At 43.8% G+C, this 24680-nt stretch overlaps 1 protein-coding gene across 3 annotated transcripts in view; it reads right to left on the reverse strand.

Annotated features, from left to right (window-relative positions):
* Positions 1-24680, reverse strand: part of BRF1 (BRF1 RNA polymerase III transcription initiation factor subunit) — a 179332-nt gene that overhangs the window by 47486 nt on the left and 107166 nt on the right. For all 3 annotated transcript variants that reach the window (XM_063333487.1, XM_063333489.1, XM_063333488.1), the window contains one exon: positions 1322-1383. In XM_063333487.1, coding sequence (XP_063189557.1) covers positions 1322-1383 — 62 coding nt within the window. The remainder of the gene's footprint in view (positions 1-1321; positions 1384-24680) is intronic.

Consider the following 24680-nt stretch of genomic DNA (forward strand, 5'->3'; position numbering starts at 1 on the left):
CACTTTTTTAAGGAGTGGAACCAAGACTTGTAAAACTATGCTCAAGTGCAAGAAAAACAATTTGAGATTTCTCTATCTTATGGGTTTGAGCATTCGAGATTTTCTCCGAAGTAAAATGTACATATAGGATTTTATGAGAAAAATAACTCCAGTCAAATGAAACTAATGCAGTGAGGAGTCCTTCCTCTGAGGGCAAACAAGGCGAGCAAACAGCTGTGCAAGTGCTGGTTTATCAGACCAATATTTTCACTCTTTCATCTGCTTCTATTAAAGGTGAGCTGTAATAGTAAAACTCGCTTCCTCCTAGCTCAGTTATTCATCCTTCTTATGCTTTTAGGGAGATCATAATCTTGGGCTTACAATATTACAGTCTATTGCCATGGAAATGAACATGAGGTCATAAAAGCAGAGTTATGACCTCACCACAGAGCCGAGGAGGTGAAAATGTGCTTGTTTTTCCCCTGTGATTGGTTATGGACCTGCTATATTGCAAACCTTCAGCCTCCCCGCTACCTCCACACCGCGTCTGCTCGATGAACGAGATGCCTCCCAACGCCCAGCCTAGCAATTCCCGCTTCACGGCTGAAGCCGAGCTGAGCATCTTCCTGCTCCTTCATCCATCGCCAACGTCGTTCTGCAGATCAGTAACCCCTATGCAACCTCATCGCTCTCAATGATTTTGTACCCCAAAAGGAGTTTTTAGCATTGGAGTTATCTGTTCAAATTACAGTTTAAACCAGCGCAGTGGCTGGAGAGGGCATCAGGCTCATAGGCAGGAGAGACGGACTCTGTCGTGTGTTCAAGCAGTGACCTGCTGTGTGGCCTTCAGCAAGCCATTTTCCACAGCTGTCTGTCTTTCAGATTCAGGTTATAAGGTAAAGAGTATCTTTCACTGCCACACAAATAATAATAAATCCAGAAAACGTTACAGAAATCTTTGAAAGAACATAGAAGCTGTACATGCTGGTTTTACAGTCTGGTTTCCATGGCAGCCTCCTATGTTGAATATATCTTAATTAAATAATTAAGTTAGAGCTCCACCAAACTTTTAAAAGTCCTTCTTCAGAATAAAAGACATTCTAAAATGTAATTATTCCAGTATAGTAAGAGTGAGCAGCAGCAGCAGGCCCGCAGATAGATAAAATGGGCAAGGAACACCAAATTCCCAGGCTTGCATGAACTCAGATCACTGAAATCACTCAAACCACTCCATGGATCAGAGTGAAGAGGCAGTGAGGGGAGAGGACAAACCAAACCAGAGTAATTTTGTCTTTCTCAGTTATCCAAATGCAGAGACACCCAGGATAAGAGGGCACCTTACCCGATCTATTTCACTGTCGTCGATCCCACTCAGATCTAATTCACCATCTCCTGTATTCTCACCTACAGAGAAGAACATTATCTCAATTAAGCGGATGTTTATTCAAAATAAATCGCAATTCAAGTTCTACGGTAAAGTAACATTTAATGACCATCCTTCAGAGATTTTCATCCTTCTGTGTTCATCCAAGAGGTTTAACATATTGTTGAGTATTTTCAACATGGAGATACATGCACACCCAAATTCAACACACTGAATTAATTTAAAATTCAGGAATTGGTAGGTCCTCTTCAGCACTAAAAATCTCCGGGACACTTCCAGTTGCCTTTTTTTTTTTTTCCATTTTAATTTACAGCCACAAATGTTCAGCAGGAAACTGGGGAAACCATTTTAGGAAGATGATCATTTTTCTTTCGTCATAACATGAATGTCTCTGTCAGAGCCTTAGGTTAACGATTCATCTGTAAATTATGACTTAGAAAATATTTTCTGTTTTCAGGGAAGCAGTGTGAACCAGCGAATAACACATCATGCTGACAGTCATGTCATAACTTTCTTCTTGGTTCTGATCTATCATCATGTGAACCACTTAGCTCACACCAGTTCTGTAAAAAGATGTGTATTAGTTTTTCCCTCTGTTAAATGGGAATTATTCAAACATTTCTAAATTTTAAAGTAACTTTTAAAAGCTATGGAAGAGTCTAGACAAATGTTAAACTATATAATTTCACTGTAATTTTTCTACTTTTTTATTTATTAAGACTTCTTCTGAAAACACAGTTTTTTATATTCTACCCATTAAAAAGCATAACAGCACAGAACTGAGGCCTAATTTGGGACTGGCAATTTGGTACAACAGCAAAACCTGATCTTCCACATCACATTAATGTACAGCAGTAATACACTATTAATGTAGTCCAGGTAGAGATGAAAATAAATTATTCAACAAAGACTTATGCTGGGGAATGAAGCAATCCTCTTGGTCATCTCCACTAGCTCTAATCAAGACTAGACAAGAGATGGCCTAACCAGTTTCCCTGCAAAAAAAACCCAAACCACCAAACCCAAATTAAGTTTCCACAATCTGCAATAACAAATTAAACCTGAAATGGTGCAGAACAGCTTGGCATCTTCACAGTTCCTGCTCCCCGGTCCTGGGGATGTGCCTCCCCACAAACCAAGACCTTTGAATGGTTTGATTCCCCAGCGTGGTGTTTTCTCGCAGAGCCGAGCTCCTGAGCAGCACGGCGCTGGACCAGTGGGAGGCAGCTCTTGGATCCAATGGCAGGTTATGGCAATGCAGAGCCTTGAGGCCCGAAGAGCACCAAATGGTGAAGACTGACAAAGCTCAGGCATTTAAACCAGCTGCCTGAAGTGTGTGAAACCCCAGGGTCGGGAATCCAACCAAAATACCTAGTTAGGAATAAAGGCGATGCTTCTTGAGGTGGTGCAAAGGATCTGGCTGCTCAACTCAACAGACATTTATTGGTATCACACACCGAGCACTTACAAATGTCTTCTCAAACTCCACCTTAAACAACCAACAGCAAGTTTTAAACTCTTTCCATACCAAGTCATACACAAAACGGGTTTCATCCCAAAGAAAATATCCTTTCATAAGGAATGACGTAACACTGCACTTTGATTTTCTTCTGAAATTGTTGCATAAACGTAGTATCAATTTTACCAGTTCAGATAATCTGATGCTAGTATGACTGAAAAGGCCTTAAGGAATATATCTCATTGCTGTTACATTTAGAAATTAACTGTACTTTAGTTCCAGGCACCAGATTTACTTTACAACCTTTTTCCCCAAAATACTTTAAAAGTGTAAAAGATTTTATAATAACTATATAATTGATCAGTACACATGCTTTTCTCCTGGCTTCATCTCTCCGTAGTGCAGTAAGAGCAGAACCTGCTGCACCAGGGCCACCAGCTCCTTGTACAGGCACCCCACCAGCAGACAAGCAGGGATGCCACCCATGGACACGGCAAAACAAGCCCTGGCTGGAGGCTGGAGAGGAAAAGCCAGGTGGCAAAGTACATCCCAGCAGTTTGCTGCCTCTTTACTATAACTCACTGGATTTTTTTTAGCAAACACTGATCATGCAAAGTGCAGCAAGGAATCACTGTACGCCGCATCACCCACGGGAGTCCAGGGTGTCCTGCAAAACAGCACGACACGTCTCTCCTGCTGGAACCGAGATATAAATCTCCAGTGGGCAAAATGCTTAAATAGTCACCGAGGAAAGGAGTAAATGCTGTAGTCTAGTGTCTGAGACGCTTTCCCAGGAGACTGTCCACCTGAGTCCAAGAGATGTTTCATTACACAAAATAAAATAGCTCAACAGCAGAGTGCAAGGCCAGAATAACCTGTCTCTAGGTCAGAAGGAGTTGATGCAGAAATGGGACTTCAATTGGGTCTCCCATACGCTGGGTACGTGCTTTAACCACTAAGCTGTAGGACAGAAGGGAGCATGGTCTCCTCCTTCTTTGTGCTATCTACCTTTTGTTTCCTCAAAGTTTTTGGGGGAAAAAACACAATTTTCAACTTGGTTTATCTGAGCGAAGAGAGGATTCTTTTTTTTTTTTCCATATTCATTGCACGAGATAAACTAAAATATCAACTTGGAATAAGGGACAAAGAAAAAGGGAGCCAACCTCAGAAACCACTAGTAAGTTCTGAAAATCGCAGGCTAGAAAATCAAAACTTGGAAGTGGTGACAGAACTACCCCAGACTCAAGTCACTGCTCAACTTCACGTAAAATTCTGCGCATCCCAAAATTACACGTTGCAAAAACTGCCACAGCATCTTAAGAACAATAAAAATATCCCACTGAAATCTAGCTGCCACTGCTTTTATTCATCATTAAACACCTCACTCCTCCTATGCCCTGCTATATTTTTGGACCAGAGGTTTAAAATTTAATATGTCACAGTACAGTAGGTGTCTGTTCCCTTATACAGCCCTAATACACCAGACTGAAAATGACGTAATTTCAAGCACCATGAACAATTTCACATGTCATTTTAAATATAACTTGTTACTGAATTAGGTGCCAGTTTTTCTCATTGGATCAATTAGCAACAGGGACGGAAAACTCATTCTCCAACTGGTAAATTGCAGAGAAGAATCCAGAAGCAAGTTATATGTAATAAGCATTTCCTAGACCCCATAACGGCAGTAGAGGGAGTAATTGCAGGATATCCCTCTGCCTGCACGTTGTCCTTTTTCCTGCCAAGGCGATAGGCATTCATTAAATGTGAGGGGCTTTTTTTTTTAGAAGAGAAGGTACCTTCAAACCCCTATTTTAACGCTTTCACTGAGAAAAAAATACATGTTTTGTTACGGAATGCCAATTCAAAACAGAATACATCCGTTTTGATCTGAAAATTTCCATGGCAATCATTTCCAACATGAGTAGACCCTACCAGCTGTAAATATCCGTCTGCTTGATGTTATACGGCTCACTCCAGGGCATGGAAAATAAACCCCTTGCTTTTTTATATACCAGAAAGATCTTCCCAGCTGCTAAACTTTTCAAAACAATTTCTAGATGATCATTTTCTCCTTTAATAAAAGGGTCAAAATGAAACGTTCGACGAAATAAAAACACAGATGTGGCCAACATCTGGTCCAACCTCTTAAAAGCTTATTTAAAAGCAATGGCATCACGTGGCATGGCTCTTAGACGTCGCGGATTTCTTCTATTAAGAAAAACAACCACTTTACTGCAGGGCACAGGCAAAAAATAAGTTGGACATTAAAAGCAACAAAACTCCCCCAAATGCAGTTCTTAAATTAAAGTACCATCGGGAAGAGCATAAAACGAGGCAGCGAGGAGCATCCTACTCCATCCTCTCCCAACGTCTCCATGGCAAGCAGGGGACGACAGGCACTTCTAGAGCTTTCCATCAAGGTCCCGAATCACCTAAATTCATGCTACTTAAAACCATCAGTCACCCAGCCAGCTCCCCCAGTATTTAAAAATAAAGACTCCCAAACGCCCTTTCTTTACAGCCTTTTAACGTCTTTGCCAAGCGACTCTAGTAGACGCGAGGTCTACAATCAGACACTGGGGATTAGGTTTGTAAACCTGTAGGATTATTTACTGTTCTTGTCATTACTAAATGCACGCTAAACCCTCTCTTAACACACCGTCTCCCCCTCTCCCTACCTCTGTGCAGCTAGTTAAATGTATACATAGCACGCTATTATGGGGATTTATTACAGAAGAATAATTCCAGCCGATATATTTTAAACCCCACATTTTTAAAAACAGCCACGTGAAGAATGTGTTTTTCTGTTTCTATTACAGGAGGCAGCACTATTTATTGCTCTGCCCAGATAAGAGGATTTCCTTACAGACAGAAATGGAGGCTGAACACTTCCCAGGAAATCCTCTGGAGCAGATAGAATAGAAGGCACTTGGTGCTCTGGTCCCATGCAGCAAATGCATCCTCTGTCGCACCATTTCATAGCAGTCAAAAAGCTGAAAGAATTTAAACAAAGCACCCTTCCACCTACTCAGCACAACCCCAGACGCTGTGCACCCCCAGCATTTAAGAAATACTTTGGGGCTAGAGCACAACAAAATCTGAAAATAATTGGGAGAAGCTTTTTCACGAACAAAAATCCTTAAGAAACAAACCAAACGACCTGAGCCCAGGGCATCAGAAATAGTGGGACTGATTGTTGCTCTCCAGGGAGGGATTAAAACCAACAGTAGCCACTGAAAGCTCCCGCAGCCCGTCAGAGGAACCTGGCGGGGCAGAAAGGCTTTTGCAGCTAAATCTGATGAGCGGTGCCGGTGCCACTTTGCAAGGAGCACGAAGGGAAGGCGGAAGCTCAGCGTCAAAAAGGGCACTGCACAACTGCATGGGAATATAATTGATTAGCTGATCAGAGGGGACAAGAACCCATCTGGAGGGGGAGATAACTGATTTACCAAGGGGCGTGAAGGGAACAGTCATTAAGCATGGGTAATGGGGAGGGGAGCGGCAGCGGCGCAGGGCAGACAAAGTGCCGTAGCTATCAGGTAGGGAAGAGAAATGGATGTGAAAATGCTGCAGTAGTAGCAGCGCGTCACGAAGCGCAGCGTACGAGGATCAACGGGTGTGCAAACGAACCTGCCACACACCGCAGAGCCCGCAGGGCCGTACAAGCCCGGTACACTGCAAGTTTTATTACTGTGAGCCTCCGGAGCAGGCTGGGAGGTTATCTTGGCAGTTTTAAGCTGTTGCCAGTCTCATTGCTCAGGATAAGGCGTCTCTTTGTGCAGTCCCAGACAGCCCCACCGTGCCCCCACCCCACAGCATGCACCCCATGGCTGCCAAGGGCTCGGGTTCCCCCCGGTCACCTTTGGCAATGCCATCGTGTGCTGTCATGACACAAGTAAATCACAAAAAAACAAAGGGTAAGGACAGAGCAAAATTAGTTGCACTTACTGACAAAATAAGGTCACAAAAACGCATGACGTGTATCCTCATATTTAAGTGAAACTGTTTTTTATTTTCTCGTATCTGAAGCCACCTTGAAAATTACAGCCTACTCCTTCATGGTGCCAATTCGACACCAGGATTTAGGTCTGACAGCATACGGAGCACACGAGGCCACGCATACAGCATAAAGATAAATGAAGTCTGTCACTTTATTATTTCCTTCTGCCAAGGCAAGGTTAAGGGGTCCTCTCCAGCCGAAGCCAAGTTTCCAGCCTGCTGGCTCCTTCAGGGAAAGCAAACACTGCCAGGCGCAGTGAGGCCCCTTCTTCCCAGAGACATTCATTCCTACCGATGAGGGATGGCGGGAGGCATCGCTGGCCGGCGCCGGGCTGCCCGGCAGCACCAGGACACACAGCCCTGGCACGGCAAAGTGCCCACTGGCCGGCTCCCCACGCTTGGACTGTAAGAATTGTAGAGGCAAAGCCCAAAAGGCTGCGAATGACGGGCAAAGAGGGAAGAGAGACAATCTAATACAAAGAAATTCCACATATCCGCTACTTACCCTACCTACTATTGCAAGCGTGACAGAGCGGCTGTGCAAGGTAAGCCTGTCCAGAAGTAGGGATGTACAAGCTCACTAGCTCTTTCCTCACTCCTGTCTGTTGAAAATAGGAACATCCCACAGAACAAAGAGGAAGAAGAGCCCTGGCTGGTTTGCAGTCACTGCATCGGGCTCGTACACACCACTGCAGGCAGAAAGAGGATTTATAGAATCACAGAGTTGTCCAGGTTGGAAGGGACCTTTCAGATCATTGCGTCCAACCATCAACCTAACACTGACAAAACCATTACTAGCACCACGTCTACCCGTCTTTTAAATACCTCCAGGGATGGTGATTCCACCACTTCCCTGGGCAGCCTGTTCCAATGTTTGATAACCCTTTCGGTGTAAATTTTTTTCCTAATATCATAGAATCTTCACGGTTGGAAAGGACCTTTGAGATCATCGAGTCCAACCATACACGCACAACCCCCCCACACACACAATCTCTGTCACTAGAGCATGCCCTGAAGTGCCAAATCTACACGTTTCTGAAATACCTCTAGGGATGGTGACTCAACCACCTCCCTGGGCAGGCTGTTCCAGCGCCTGACCACTCTTTCAGTAAAGTAATTCTTCCTAATATCTAATCTAAACCTCCCCTGCTGCAGCTTCAGACCATTTCCTCTGGTCCTGTCATTATTCACCTGGGAGAAGAGGCCAACACCCACCTCTCTCCAACCTCCTTTCAGGCAGTTGTAGAGGGCAATGAGGTCTCCCCTCAGCCTCCTCTTCTCCAAGCTAAACATGCCCAGCTCCCTCAGCCTCTCCTCACATGACCTGGTCTCCAGACCCCTCACCAGCCTGGTAGCTCTCCTCTGGACACGCTCCAGCGCTTCAATGTCCCTCTTGTACAGAGGGGCCCAGAACTGAACACAGCACTCGAGGTGAGGCCTCACCAGTGCCGAGTACAGAGGCACGATCACTTCCCCGCTCCTGCTGGCCACGCTATTCCTGATACAAGCCAGAGTGCTGTTGGCCTTCTTGGCCACCTGGAAACACTGCTGGCTCATGTTAAGCTGGCCATCCACCAGCACCCCCAGGTCCTTTTCTGCTGGGCAGCTTTCCAGCCACTCTTCCCCAAGCCTGTAGCGTTGCCTGGGGCTGTTGTGATCAAAATGCAGGAAATCCATCCTAAACATCCCCTGGTGCTACTTGAGGTCATTCCCTCTCATCCTATCACTTCTTACTTGGGAGAAGAGGCCAACCTCCACCTCTCTGCAACCTCCATTCAGGTAGTTGTAGAGAGCAATAAGGTCTCCCCTCAGCCTCCTTTTCTCCAGGCTGAACAACCCCAGCTCCCTCAGCTGCTCCTCATAAGGCTTGTTCTCCAGACCCCTCACCAGCTTCATGGCCTTTCTCTGGACACTCTCCAGCACCTCAATGTCTTTTTTGTAGTGAGTGGCCCGCAACTGGACACAGTACTCAAGGTGGAGCCTCACCAGCGCTGAGTACAGGGGGACAATCACTGCCCTAGTCCTGCTCACCACACTGCTCCTGATACAGGCCAGGATGCTGTTGCCCTTTCCTACAAGATTCGGCCTTAACCCAGCGCAGAACTACAAACCCATCTTTATTGAGTGCCGGCACCTCTATCTCCTAGCAGTGAGAGTCAAGCTCCAGGTGCTGCGTCTCTCCCGCAGCAGCTGACTGACACCCACCAGCCTTCCCGCATCAGCCGCCTTCGTACGGCCGTCACAGAACAATTATCCCATCGCAGGAACATAATTCCAAATTGGTGTGCTTAATGATATATGGGAATGAATTACGAGAAAAATTTTTTCCTACAGTCAGTCATCTCTCACAGAACTTTTATTAGAGACTGAACCTATTTTTTATAGATTAAATTTCAATTTAGAATAAAAACCTCCAAACCACCAACCCTGCTGCTTTTCTGGCATCACATCCACACTGAAACAAATGCTATTGTTTCACCTCGCAGCCCACAGAGGATCAAACTAAACCACATCCACACATTCTACATCCAGTTAAAGGATACGCCACTAGTCTAACAGACACAGAAACTTGTTAACTTAAACACTAGTTCATCAGAAAAACAGTTAATCACTCCATTCTTTTCAGAAGTTCTCCCTGCAATGTGTTTTTAAAGCAGGTAGTACAAAAATAGTCCAGCAGTAAACAACAGCTTTCTGATTCTGAAGATTTTTCTTCGAAAAGGTAAGCTTGTGCTTATTGAACTACGTAGCAACATAAAAGGCCCTTAAGAAAAAATCCTTTCAACCTCCCAAAATAAATGCAGCTGAAAGTTAAGCTTTTGAACTGAAGAACATCTTGACACTGTCCTCAAAACCAGCAGCAGATGTTCCACTTCTGGAATACCGTTCCTGTCCCCCCAACACCTTTTGGAAACAGTGAAAAAGAGCAACTTTATGCAACCTACTTGATAAAACTTGTCTGGTTTTTTTAAGCTCCCATCCCTGCTGCTATGACCAAGTGCTCAGAGGACGGCTGCTCTCAACAATACGGCAAAAGCTATTTTTCGGCTGATGAAACCAACAACCATCAATGACCGACTTGACAATACTCTCCTGGAAACAAACTAATTAGCTACCATGAATGACATTTTTCACCTCCGAAGCCCAGAAATGGTACAAGCTCCCATGCACAGAGACAAGTCTTCTCCAACTCATGACTTCTGCATCTAGCAACGCCAAAACTGATCACAGCGTTCCTGTTGAAGATGCAACACACATCTCAGCTCTCTGAGTCTCTGATTCATATTCATCTGAATATGAATCTGCATATTCACCCCCTCCTACCTCAGTAGTTATGAACTTAAAAGTTTTTAAAATGAAGACCATAAAGACAGATTTCCCCTATTTATTGCTCTTCTCCATCCGCTGACCAATTCCCCGCTGTATTTTCCTCCTTTGCCTTTTATGCTGTTCTTGGCATCTTTTCTCTCCTTTCCCTTCCCCCACCCTTCCTTCTCTTTGGTGCCTTCTGGCCTGTATTTTCTGCATTTTTTTTAAATTTCTGCAGGGGTATCCAACAGTAACAGTTTAGATAAAGGGAGAGGCCAGGGAGGAAAACTGACCAGCATCTCAATCAGTTCCCCTCTCCAAACCTCCCAAGTCCAAAGCGCCGCCGTATGTCTTGTGGAGGGTGAGGGCTACCCAACGCCCTTGAGAGCAGACAGCAAAGGCAGCCGGGCTCAGATCCGTCTCCAGCTCACTTTCCCCGTGCTGCCAGACCACTATGTAAAACAGCAAGAGCACTTTACACCCGAGCCAGCCATAAAGGGAACAGCTGGTTTAACGTTTAAGTGCTGAAGCATCGTTTCTGCAACTGCAGCTCGCCGGTTAGGTAGCCAGGTCTTGCTGTGGGCGCTAAATGCTCTGCTGTCCGTCCCTGCAAGCCCAGGATCCTTGCCTGGCCGGCGCTCAGCCACCCCAGCAGAAGGACGTATGTTTTATTGAGAAGTAAATCTACTCCTCTAACGTGCCGCCCTCCCCGCACCAAATAAAACGAGACGGGGAGCTCTGCACTACTGAAAACTTAAAAGTAAATCCTAGAGTTTTGCTCGCATTATTTTTATCTATATATTTTTTAAATTATGAATCAATTTCTGTTCCACCAGGAAAAATGGTAAATGTGTACAGCCATATATACACACACAGTTTTTAAGCTGCAAAGACACCGTAAGAATTTGAGGAGACTTGCAATACGATATTTTAAGGCTAATTTGACTGATTGGAAATCAAAACAAAGCTAACTTATTTTCTCAGGACATCACTGAACATTCCAGGCTGGCTCAGGTGACGGCCAAAAAATTTGAGCAAACTTCCTTTAGTAGAGGTACAAATGGTTCAAGTGTCATGAGGAAGCGCAAACCAGCCTAACTCCGACACATCTCTTGCCACGTCAGAGTCACCACACGCACCCTCACCCTCCCACCCCACAGCTCCCCACCTCTGGGACAGGCACACAGGCCAGCACGGGGCATCCAAATGCCACAGGCTCACATCCACAGTAACTTCTCCCATTAAAGAAGCAGTCTTGCTCCCAGCACTGTGGTCGGGACCAAAGAGCTGCCCCAGGTTAAAAATAGCCTAGCAAAATAACTCACCCAGATGAGTGAGAAAGAGGAACGAGCTGAACTTTCCACTTGCAATTTTCTTCTAATCACTCTTATCATCTCTCAGCCAAGGTGAGCTAACTTCTACCCCCTCCTTTGAGGTTCAGAGCTGGTCTATGGTAGATCTGGAGACAGGCTCAGCACAAGCCACCAGAAGCCACCTGGACTACAGGAATGCTTCAGCTGGCAATTATTAGCATTAAGACAACACCACCATATAATGTATGAAATTATACACCTGAGTCTTTATTTAGAGGAAAAAAAATCAATTTATATCAGTGCCACTTACTGCACTGTCCGGGAGGGCTGAATGGTGAGAAGCTGTTAACTGAAAGAAAATTATCAGGTAAGAAATTTCTCATTTTGTTACCCAGCTTCTTCCTTCCTTCATTGCTAATAAGAAATAGCAAGCAGGGAATTACAGAGATGGGGAGAGGAAAGAGAAGGTAAAAGTTTATTCTTATTTATTATTACTATAGTAAAATAACAGGCAAGAGCAGAAGGTCCCCTGCAAAAAGCACAAGCTTTGTAAATGAAGCAGTTAGGTGGGAACCTGGCCCAAAGGAGAAAGCCTCTGTGATGGATGGGGCTGGATTCAGAGCAGCTAGCCGGCAGTGTTTTACGCTGCCAGGACTATCAGAGGTATGGAGCAGAGAGAGATCACACACGTAAGATCCTGACTCTGGTTCCGCGATCAGAACCACCAGTTGGGGTTTTACAAACCTGGAAGTAGGAGACATGGGTTTGAAATCTTAAAAGGCAGCATCTACAGAAATCCAGACCCATTGTAAGAGCATCAGTCCATTATGCAACAGATGGCCGCAGCCAGGACAGACCATGCTTTTAAATAAAAATCACGGAGGTTGCACTGTTTCACATTAGATGAAGTGCTATCTTTTTGTCTCTGACCATGCCCAAAGGCTGAGAAACAGTTAGGAGGTAAAGTACTTCTCTGGACCTAAACAGAGCTCGCACGAGCCCTGCTCCAGGGACCAGGGCGGTTTTGCATCCATTCAGGCAGCCATATGAAGCATATAAGGATCTCTGCAAAGTACAGGCATTGCTTGGGTGGCCCCAGGTGACAGCGGAGCACAGCAAGCTCACTTGGTCATCGGCCCAAACTGCAGCACAATCCTGCTGCAGACAGCACATGTTCTGCAGCAAACTCCTCGAGAGGACACGCATTTGTTCCTCCTCCTCTCCCCAGATGTTTTAGGGACTGCAGCAAACATTTTCCCAGATGCGCAGTAGACAGTGGTGAAGGATTTTAACATTTTGCCTCCAGCAGCTCTGAGGCCCCAATGCCTTGGCATTTGGATAGACTGAACCGTCAGCACAGCATAATTAGCATGTGTACTCCATATGCCTGAGATCCATCATTACAGCACTGGAATGCCCTCCGACACCACAGCCTTCCAAAATAAAAAAGTTGTGGAGAAGTTCCTGGAGAATAATTTGTCTTATTCTCCAGGAACGGTGGAAAAAGGCACTTCCGTGCACAGGAGGTTTCGTTGGAACTGGAGAAATAACCTTTTCCCGACAAAGCCCAGCAGCATGATTCACCTATAAATAATGGAGCTGGTTTCAAAGCCGGCCTTTCAAGCTAATGGCTATCAGAAAGGCCAGCCATATGCTTGTACAACCTGTCATTCTGATTAATCTCAACATCTGACTCTTGTACATAAAGTTTATATAGTAACAGGACTATATTTAATATGTCATTTTAGCTAGGTTATGTATTGCTGATTTTACAGTTTCCCCCCAATCTGCGGTTCTCCGGGGTACCGGCACACAAAAGACCCTGTTTAAATGTTGATTAGATGCAGAGCGAAGCGAAGAATTTGGAAAGATTTTAGTAAGTCTCGAAAACCGGGTAGACTGGTAACACGTTTCAGGGAGCACTGGAAAGGATAAGGTCCCACATCCACAGGTAGTTAATTTTATATTTAATATATTAGGCCTCTACTTAACACAGTACTGCAGAGGCAAGAAGAAAGTCACAAATCATGGCTCAGTCTCACATACACTAAAAGGATTCATGGCTCTTTCTGCCATGCACCCATTTTATTTTACAGCATATGGCATAGTATCAAAGTTGTTGTTTAATTAACTGAATAACGATGCTTTCCCATGAGGCTTAATCTAAGTTCACCACAACATACTGTATTATGGCACCAATTCTCAGAAACATGACTAACGTGTCCACAGCCCATTTGGAGACAGGAATGTGCATTTCATGTACCAATTCATTTAAACCCATTCAGCATTAAATGCAATATTGATCTCCTTGAAATCAGTAATTTTATTTTGAATTAGCTAAAACAAAGTTATCTACAGAAAATAAGCTTTGGATAACTTTTAACTATTTCACTACAAAATGAAAGCCAACCCACCAGATCATCACTTCAAATTCAGACCTACTATCCTTTCTTATGGAATATGTTGTTTATATTTTATTTCTCAATTTCTTCTTTAGATAAGACTAGGATGGATTTTCTTTATGTTAGTTTTAACCAGGTAAACTCTTTCCACAGCAGACTTACGCATCATTAACTGTGCAGTGAAATAAGCCCAGGATAATGGGCTGACAGAAGGGACAGAAGAGAGAAGAGGTAGCAAGATGCACAGACGAAAGCCCCGTCTCCTGAAAAGAGTAAGACTTTGAATCTTACTAGCAAGATAAAGCAGAGAATACTGAAGTCCAGACAAAACACTCCCATGTGATTCTCTTTATGCCATCAAAATCAAAACAAAAATCTGTAAATGCTAAAATAAAGCCAAGCAAAGGAACATTACTGTCAACGACTGCCAACTGAAACGAATGATCTGGGCTGAAAGCGTTTGCTGACGTAACTACAAGTTGCCATAAAGACTTCAGGGCTGTGACAGCAAACTGGTCTGCAGAATAGCTCCTCAGTGCCTGACAAGAGGAACCAGGCATGTGGACCTCAACCCTGCCACCACCCCCAGGAATAGCTCCTCACCTCCTGCTAAGATGAACCAGGCACATGGACCTCAACCCTGCCATTGTGCCTGGGGATCAAGGGGATGAAGCTGGAGCTATGCCACTCAAGGGCCTTTTGGGAGCAGGACCAAATGCACCCCTCACTCAAAATCAGGCTTAACAGACCCAAAATAAGGGCAAATCACTACTTTTGGCAGCAACAGTGGAGAACCCGTGACGTTTGGCCTTTACCCAGAAGAGGTTTGCAAGTTAATGGAAACACCTTATAGCTAGGACACCTCTGACAGGCAGCCAGGGCTGCTGTGCCAAGGTATCCCTACCCACCGGCATCACCAAGGCGAACGCCAATGCAGGAGTACCAGGAGGCCGTACTGCAGGCTGTGGACACAAGGATCCCAACAGCTGCATCCACAAAAGTTTAAGTCTCAAGGTGTTTCTCAGCTTCCACTGAGAGACAATTTCATCACTGCAGTGACACTGCAGTCAATCAGCTCGACTGACCGAAATGACTGCGCATCTACCAGCCATAAAAACTTACAGACTACATTATTCCACATTTTCCGAAAAGAAGGACAGATTTGAACAATACAAAGTCATCTAAATCACAGCCTTAATTATACTGGCTCTCAAAAAGAAGAAAGGAAACAAGAACAACAATTTCAGGCTTTCGTGTTATTTTTAGACACTACAATTTTCTCCATATTGTAGTAAAATTAGAAGTAGAAATCTTTGGACGCAGCGAGGAGAATGAGGAAGCTTGCCAAATTTTGGAGAATCAACAATTAATATACTACCCATTAATTCAGAAAAGTAGCTACGTGACATTGTGGGGTTCCCTGCCTGTTCTGTCCCAGTGATTGTTTAAAAAATTTGTTAAGCAAAGAAATAAAATAAAAAATGTTCTTTGTTTATTTTTTTTTCTAAATTAACCAGCACTGCAAACTCATGCTGGTATTTGAAAGTCAGTCCGGGCTCTCCCTAGTTATACATCCTTATTATCATAAACATTCCACAATCGGAAATTACTTTTCATGACGCCAAAAAGAAAATAGCTGTATTGCATCTGCAGAACCAAAAGCAGTAAAAGGTAATAAACATTCATCTTTGTCAGTGGCTCTGTAAACCAATCTGTTCGGCACATAGGTGCCATTTTTACACAGTCGCTTTATTACTACATAATTATTGATGGATCAGCCAAGTGCTCTCTCAAGGAAAGACTTCTTAAAAATGAGCTTGTTAAAAGTTTAAGTGTAAACCTTAGGATAAAAACCAGCAGCTAGATTTCATCTGATGTAAACTTTTAAAGAGGAAAAAAATAAAACTGGAGGGACAATTTCAAAAAATGCTATGTTTGAGGCAGGCATAAAATTGAAGCAGACAAGAAAGTTTAATGTGATAGAAAGAAAGAATTGGGGACATCTGTACCGAGAATAAGTTGTAAGTAGCAGGAGGAATTATCAATCTAGTGATGTGCCAGCTCTCTGCATTTCAATTGCTTCACAGGCCATACCATAAAAACTGTTTGCAATGAAAGCAGTATGAAGAATTCCTACATTTTATTGCTCCCAGTGATATTCTACCCAGTTTGTGTGTGTATACCGATTGTAGCCTTTCAAGTACGACACCATTTCTTATTAGTACCTGTTTAAATTACTCGCCCACAAACATCGTTCCACGTTGAAAATGCCTCACTATTAAATTTTCTCTTTCAGTCAAAGTACTTCGAGTTTTTTATCAAGCTTTCAAAGGCAAGAAAGTTTCATGTGAGCTTTCTGAAAGTTGAGATAAAGCAATAAACTTTAAATTTAAAAGAAGCCTTTATTTCAGGAGAGAATTCAGCCTACCTTTTCTGAATTCCCTCCCCACCTTGTTAAACCAAACCTCTGCATTGCTCGCAGATTTCTAAGTGTTGCATGTCTGGAGCTGAACTTCAAGCGTCAACCTTGCTCCCTCTACAAAGACCCTGCACATAAAATGAACTCGCGCAACGGCGTATCTGAAATTGCCCATTCCTGTTCACTGATGGATCATAAAACCTCTCCAGCACTGGTACCTCGGTGCAAGCACGAATGCCACTCTCAGCCTCCAAAATACATGTTCTTTGCTGCCACAAAGACATGGTCCAAAGCGCTCCTGCAACCCCAGATGAACTGGGGGAACTGGTTTCTGCCCCCAGCGATGGGTACCGCCTCCCTCCCCCCTGCTGCTGTACCGCCTGAGGCGTCGCTCCCTAACACGCATCTGTCAAAATGACCCTGTTATTAAAAATGGCTGCACAAGCCTGTGACATTTTTGACAGACCTGGGTGAAGGAGGCAACTAGACGTGCACCAGCACCAGCAGGTATGAGGGGGACAAGCCGGTAAGGCAAGAGACATCTTAACCTCAACCAACATCACCCACATCATCACATCCCGACACTCCTGCTCCGCATTAAAACTGGAGGCCAAATTCAAACAGTGCAGTATAAACCAGGGATTTTATCTTTGCTTTTCGGGAAGAACTTAGCGCAGGAGCTTCGTGCAGCAGCTACAGAGCCGTGAGACATGGTGGTAGCATGGAAAACAATACTCCCACTAAGTGAAAAAACTCTGGCTTGAAGTGCAAACAGCGACTTTGTGGAAAAGCAACTTCTAACTGAAGTATGTTTTATTTAATGAAAAACACTGACAGAATACAATACTACCACCGGTCACACAATTTCATGTTGATACGGATATTGCTGCATTTCAATACCTGACTTCTATGGTAACGTGGATTTGCATTTTTTACCTTGAGCAGGAAATTGGGCCATTAAGCATAACTTCCAAAATCAGTCATTCGCCTTGTTCCTATATAAGCGTTAACGATTTGGTCACAGAGCACTGTTTTACTTCCTTCCCATTTGTGAGCACACGGTGGCTTCCCCACTGTACCTAAATCAAACATGGCATTTAGGTAGTGAATTTGCTGAAAAATGGTAGCCTTCCACCCACGGTACAGCTGTTTACTTCTGGCTTCTGCATTTATACCTATCTCAGGAGCCTTGTTTCTTGCTCTGAATTTCTTTCCTGGTACTACTTAACAGCATTATTTACTCTCTCTCATTACATATTCATTTTCTTATTTCGATTACAGAGTTGTACATGTCCAGGGCTTTCATCACAGAAAATAACTTCTACAAATCTTAGGTGTACACATACATTTCAATACGAAAGCTGAGCCTTACCTTAAACTGCTGACGTTAAAAGCAAAAGAAAGTATTTTCTGCTTCCTTTTAGCAAAACTTGGCTGCAAAAAATCCCTAGAGTTGACTCTTTGCGATTCCCCCTAATTTGCAACTACCCTTTCCCAAGCAGCCTGCTGGAATCTCCTTTTCCAGCCGCTTCAGACGTTCTTGACCCAACACAGTCCACACAATCCTAGATGAAAGATCACTTTTTTTGTTATTAATAACCAACCCAAAGCCGGTCTTACCTGCCAGTTTCTATGGCTTTGCACCACTGTAATTAATGAACACCGAAAACTCTAAATGCAATTTTTTCAGCCCTACTGAATGCATTCTGGTGAGTGCATATAAAAAAAAAGATTAAATTGAAAAGCTGAAGTAGCCTCATGTTGACGGGTCACTCTGATTCCAGGTCGTAGCAGACTCTGTATTTGGCTGCTTTGATTATAATTGCTTACAGGATAAAAAATAAATAGCAATTATCTCATTGTCACACAGGAAAAAAGACGTAATAAATGAACCAATACTAAAGTAACATTGAAAAACAAATTATTTCAAAAGCAATCAGGAGTAGTAAAATTCAGTTTCCAAAATTGTTTTTAATTGCCAACAGTGTCAACATTAATATTATTCCTCTAGTGGATAATACACCCATTTTAGTTACGAAAGCATTTAGCAAACCAAAGATGTCAAACTACAATTACACAAGGCTAACTCATGACTGTTTTCATCAACAGTCTGTAGCGCCATAGCTGAAATCCCTAATTACAAAGGTCATCTACGCAAGCCGCCGTCCAACCCCTGCATACACTTGTTTATCTTGACTACTATGACAGTCCCACGGATTTCAGACCAACAAACAAAACAGATGAAGCGTGTAGGGGTGTGATGAAGTTAATCCTTAAGAGGATATAGGAAATAATTTTTCAAACCAAATTCAACGCTATCGAAAAAAGGCAAAACAACAAGCTGCTACACAAAAATATTAAAACTTTGCAGAAACGGCACTCCATTTAAAGGGTTTACTTTGGTGGATTTTCAGTTTGCAGGTATTGCCTTTACCAGCTGAACCTGTACCACAAGAAAATAAAGTCCTAAATGGAGAATTATTTTAGCTTTTTCAGAAGATGCAAGACAAACGCGAAGTGGTCAGGATCACCACAGCACTGCACACGGATTTATTACCCATCATATTAAACCCAAAGTAGCTAAGCCTTGCAAATCTCTCTGCGCTGTATTTCCTTCTTCCAAGGGCGCGTTTTGTGGCTCCTTGACCTAGGTTAATAAGTCTTGATTCTCAATAACAACTGAGACCACGAAGCCCCCCTGAACTGAACCCAGGTCTCCACTCCTGACGTTTCAGATACCATGATGAATTGCTCAAATAACATCCTCCTGAGTGGGCAGTTTTCCATGCAAATTTAACACCCTCTCCATAGCCTCCACGCACTTCACTTTCCGCAACTCTCTAATGAACAATTTCAGTTTTCACTGAGTTTTTTGGTGAAAGACTTTTCTTCCGCAAACTGGCCACCTAACCAAATAACTGTGAGCATTTATGGGCTCAAATTCCGGCAGGTGCAGAAAAGGAAGTATCATGTAATTCTCACACTAGCAGGGAGTTATTCATGTTTTTTAACATGGTTTCCTGTGTGCCTGTAGGTATCTGCATCGTCACCCCCCAACACCACCTCCCTGAGTCTTGTGTTAATCTGGAGCCTATTTCAACCAAGATTTAGGAGCGGGGCAGTGACCCCTGAGATGGTTATATTTCCACAAGTTCCTTAAGAATCAGCCCACAGAAAGACAAGATCAATTTGTAAATGTCCCTGAAAGTACCTCCCATGCTGAGAACCAGCATCTTTTCAGATGCTAGGGGGTGCAGACGGGAGAAAACCTTGAAAAGAAGACCCAAAAGAAGGAAAAACTTAGATTGGTGCCTACAAATACCAGGGCATCTAAGTCAACCATGAAACACAACACTCCCTTAATATTTGGGGAACAACTGTTTCCATAATTCTGCTATTTAGGTACAGGAAAAGGACCATTTCTAAAGCCCCAGCTGAGCTTCTCCTCTTCTCCCTGCTTGCCCAGCTCTGTGCTCCTGGACTAGGAGTCTGGGTAGAGCAGATGACAGCAGACCTGGACTTCCCCTCAACGCAAGTGAAAACAATGCATAAACACCTGCACGGGCTGATTGTTTCTCCTCGCTCTGTTAAAAAGCAGTATCGATGCAGCAGCACACACATGTCAAATATCAACACACAGAAAGACACGCCAGAGCCCCCATTTGGCACGTTCACCCTCTTCTCACAGCCCACATCTCCAAACCAGAGACACAGCCCTGCTGCCACCTCCTCCTCCAACAAGTCCGGGGCCAGCAGCCGGCTGAAGCAGCAAGAGAGGAGAAAGCAGCTTTTTTGCTTTTTTTTTCCTGAAGCAAGGGAGGACGAGGCCTTAAACAGCTGGTTAGCCTCATCAGAGCAATGTAAGGCTTTTAGTCTATTCAAATTGAAAATAAAGCTGATTTTCAGCCATGCTTTTATTGGAGGAATTCAAGACAGAAAAGACACATTGCTCACTGCCCACTCGGCACTAAGGATGAGGCAGGAGTCAGGCAAAAAAAATCTGAGCTTGGAAAAGCTTTTAAAGATTTTAAAATATTTCCCATTCCAGACCAGAATTTTATGAAACAAAAAATAAGGAAGAGAAGAGAGAGAGGAGAGGGAGAGGAGAGGGAGAGGAGAGGGAGAGGAGAGGGAGAGGAGAGGGAGAGGAGAATCTACCTGCCCCGAAACAGTCAGGATAACAGGACAGCCAGGCTGGTCAGCCCGGGGCGAAGGCCATTCATTCACATGGGACGTGGCCAAGTAAGGTTTAGGAGATGTGTCTGCTCCGTTCAGCTCAGGAACCCGAACCCCACTCTCCAGTACCTTCTCCCAGTCACAGCGTCCATTACTCTGCAGCAATTCTTCTTGACCAAATCTTCTGACAAAAACAACACACGTTTTCCTGAAAGGAGTGTCTGTATTGATGAACTAACCCTTTGGAAAATTCCTAAAACATCCACAAATGTTCTAAAAATGTATTCACATGATTCAACTTATGCTTCCACTCCAATTTATCTCCCTAATGGCTCTAACAAACTGCAGGTTTCTCTCCAAAACTCCTCTCTAGATTTGTTTGGAAATCTTTCAGCCAAACTATATGATTAGTTTTCATCCCTTAACTTTCCTAGTTACTCATGGCATGAATATGGAACGAATTTATAGCATTCCTATCTTTTAATGAAATGCAAAGATCGTGCATAAAAAAAAATGCATACACAGATTTTGGAGTAATACAGGCACACACAAAACCGGTGTGTGAGTAACATACACAGTCAAGTAAGAAAATCATGTCATCTGTAATTCATACCCAAGACTTCAGGTATCAAAAACTATTCAAAGCAGCTGGTGGTCTCCTATTACCATGCTGGCTGCAGCGAGCTCTTCACATCTCATTACCAGCATAATGAAGGCTCAATCAGGGATACAGTCTATCAAGTCTGCCAAACATAGGCATAAAGAGGCTAGATTAGAAAGATTAGCTTGTAACCAAGATTTTTATCGCTTAGATCTCAAAATTGGGAAAGAGCTAGTCCTGCCACAGAAAGTATTTTCCAATGAGAAAACAGCACATGGAGACAAAGATCAAATCCTCAAAGTGCTCCAAAGGCATCACACGGGGAAGGTGGCACCAAGCAGGTCATGCACACTGCTCATTTCCACAGGTGGGGCTGAAAACCACCGAAGCAACCGCAGCATTGAAGCCAGAGTCAGAAGAAGAGCGATCAGGATGGGGACACGCATGCTTACACTGATGACCAAGTGTCCTTTGCATACGTAACACAATTAGTGCTAAACTCAGCAGCTTTATTTCTCATGTATGCGGTAATTATGATTTCATAGGGCTTCATAATGTTCTCCCTAATTACTGATGATATCTTTTTGTATACTTTTATATGCGCATATACATTTGTATATTTTCAAACAGTTGACACTGATGCACTCAGACAAAACCTGAGGAAGTTAAGGAGGATGCTAGAAGAAGACACCAGCACACAGAGGAGGTAAACACCCATCCGTTGACGGAGCAGCAATGGCAAGAGCAGTGAGCCTGCCCCTGCCATGCAGCAGTCCAGGCTGGGGCTCCTGGATGGTGCCAACAACCCTCCTCGGCACACACACCACCAACAGCCGTTCTCCAGCCGTTTGCAGCCTGTGGGCCCTTAAGCATCCTTCCACAGCAGCTCAGACCCTGCTAGAAACGCCACGTTTCTGCAAACTTCCCTGCCCGCAGTGCTGCCGGCACTGGTCATCTACAGCTGCCAAAAAAAAAAAAAAAAGGAGGATCACGCACGCATGCGTTTTTCCTCTCTGGGTTAGGGAGCTGAGTCCGCTCACAGAGGGATCCGGCAAGCCCCGGGGCCAGGACGAAGTATGAAGCAGGAACTGGCAGCTGCTAGGACGAGGGAGATGAAATATGAAGGAAAAGAGTAAGATCCTGGAGGATGAGCCCATCTCTGTCTCATACAACTCCATCTTTAGCCCCTTTTCGCATCCTCCTTGAGTAAGAAGTTGAAAAGCGCTGGTACACAGGGACGACAACTATTCGATCAATGAACACTGTCTGCATGGGGTCTTTAACACCCACAGAAATCAATGGCAACATCTTTCAACCTCAGTCCATGTCAGATTATGCCTGCAGCAGTAATGGAGGCATAAATACAAGGAGTAATAAATGAGCAAACTATTAATTATGAACAAGGACAAAACCTTTCTCATGTATTCTTTGTAAAATTAGCAGTGAATGCAGTTACCGGGTGCCTAACCAAGCACAAGATGGTACATGCACGGTGATTTCGCACTGCAAAAGCCGCTTACTTTCATGAGGACGTGCAGGAGCGTGTTACCACCCACTTCACACACATTATTTGAAACTACTGCTCTAAATGACTGCATGCGAATTTTGATTCAAAACAAAGACTAAATCAGGTCCCAAACGCTACCTATATTACGAAGGGGAAGTCATATAAAGTCAGTCGGTAACTTACGCCCTGTATTTTACCTTCATCTCTGTTATTATCAGACCTTCCTCACTTTCATCCCTGGCCATCATTAAATTTACGACTTTTGATTTATGTGCAAAACGAAGAGATGAACTGTCGGTGTACGGCCTGGCAGTGTGACATGGGAAGGACAGCTGGTAAACATCAGAAGGACAGAAACACCAAGAAAGATGATAAATTATTTGAAGTGGTATAAAAGGGACATAAAAATAAATTGCAATGGGAAATTTTACACCAAAGAATGTATTTCTCGAGAATGAAGTCCATGGTGTATGACTGTGGCAGTCTCCTAAAGGAATCGGTGTCCTGTTTTGAGGAACTGCACGTAGAGCATGGAGAGGATGCTGGGATGCTGCACGGCCAGGAAAACGGGCAGACCGATGTACCCGATCTCCATCTCTGAAACGGAGATCTCACTATAAAGCACTTTTATCATGAAGAGTAAGAAAAAAGCAGTTTGCAAAGACTCGAACAGATTTCAGCTTAAATGTCTCCGTAAATTAATACACTTTGTAGGGAAAAAAACAGTCAAATGTAGTGTTTATTCTAAGCACTTTACTGCCTCAGACTCATTAACCTGGTACCTTACATGCTCTCTTTGTAATGCAAATTTGCTAAAATACTATGCTTTCCATAAAACATTCATATAGACAAGCTCACACTGCTCAAATGCCAATTGTAAGTGGAGCAAAAATACACTAAATTTTTCTTAACACTTGGGCTCTGTACCTAAGTCTTATCTGCATAAGCAGTTTGTGAGAAACCTTCTGCTGTTGCTGTAGCCACCGTAGCACAAAGGTGGAAGATTTCCCAAAGCAGGTGATGTAGGCAATTATAAACTGAATTACCACATGCACAAGCCAAATGAAAAGACTTTGTAGAAGGTACCGACAGCAGAGGTTTTTTTGAGGAAGAGAGATTATTACAGAGAGGAGAGGAGATACCCTGCATTTAAGGAGGCCAAACACTGCACATACTGCACCTGTTTGCTGAGCTCCTACTTAATGGCCATCTGCCCAACCACGCAGTGTATCACCATGAGGGTTTGCTGCGAATCCTCACCGCGTAGCACCAGGCCGCCATTTCCAACCTCTGCACTGACCGGACGTAATACACCCATCTGACAACACGTGAAGCCCAGCAGAAGACACAAAGTCATCCCAACTAAGGCCTCCAGCCTAACCTACCCAGATGGTCCACACAGTGGAAGATGACTCAGAGTCGGAGAGGGCTGAGGGAAGGGAAAGGTTCCTGGTTTATGGCTTACACAGCTGTGGAGAAGGACCAAAATATCAACGGGTGCAATGTTATGATGAGTCTTTCCCTTCTCCAATGGAGTCAGGTGTTGGAATGTGAAATACCATAGCAAACCTATGGCCACCTGAGATTCACAATAGAATTACACTAAACTAAATTCAAATATACAGGATAAATGCAGGAAGTTTTCTGATCTTTTCCTCCCTCCACAGGTACCACTTGAAACTTTTGTTTCAAGATGATCTGTAATTGTGCCATCTCAAACTCTGAGCATGCTCTCATCCTATACTTAGTTTTGAAAACCGTGGCTTCTTTTTCAGACTTGAAGAAGGGCATGGAAACCTGGAAATTGCCTGCATTTTACAGCTATGCCTGTTGGCCTGATAGAAGAAGATACAACCTCCACGTACAAATCTTTCACAGGTTTTCCAGAACTATAAGGGAGAGCTCAACACATTGTTGCCTGAGGTGACAGAAACATCTGCACTGGTTTCCATCGGAGTTCAGTGCAAAGATGCACAGGTGACCAACGGGAGACAACTTAATGAGAGGTTTTCTTTATTCTGCATAATAACGCTCCAACTGCAAGCCAGGTGTACCTCCCAGACCATCTGTCAGACCAGGTTCCCAACCATCCAAAACACATCAAGGCTCCATTACTGCTCCTGAACCCA

This window comes from Chroicocephalus ridibundus, chromosome 4, assembly GCF_963924245.1.
Source record: "Chroicocephalus ridibundus chromosome 4, bChrRid1.1, whole genome shotgun sequence".
In the NCBI taxonomy this organism is placed as follows: Eukaryota; Metazoa; Chordata; class Aves; order Charadriiformes; family Laridae; genus Chroicocephalus; species Chroicocephalus ridibundus.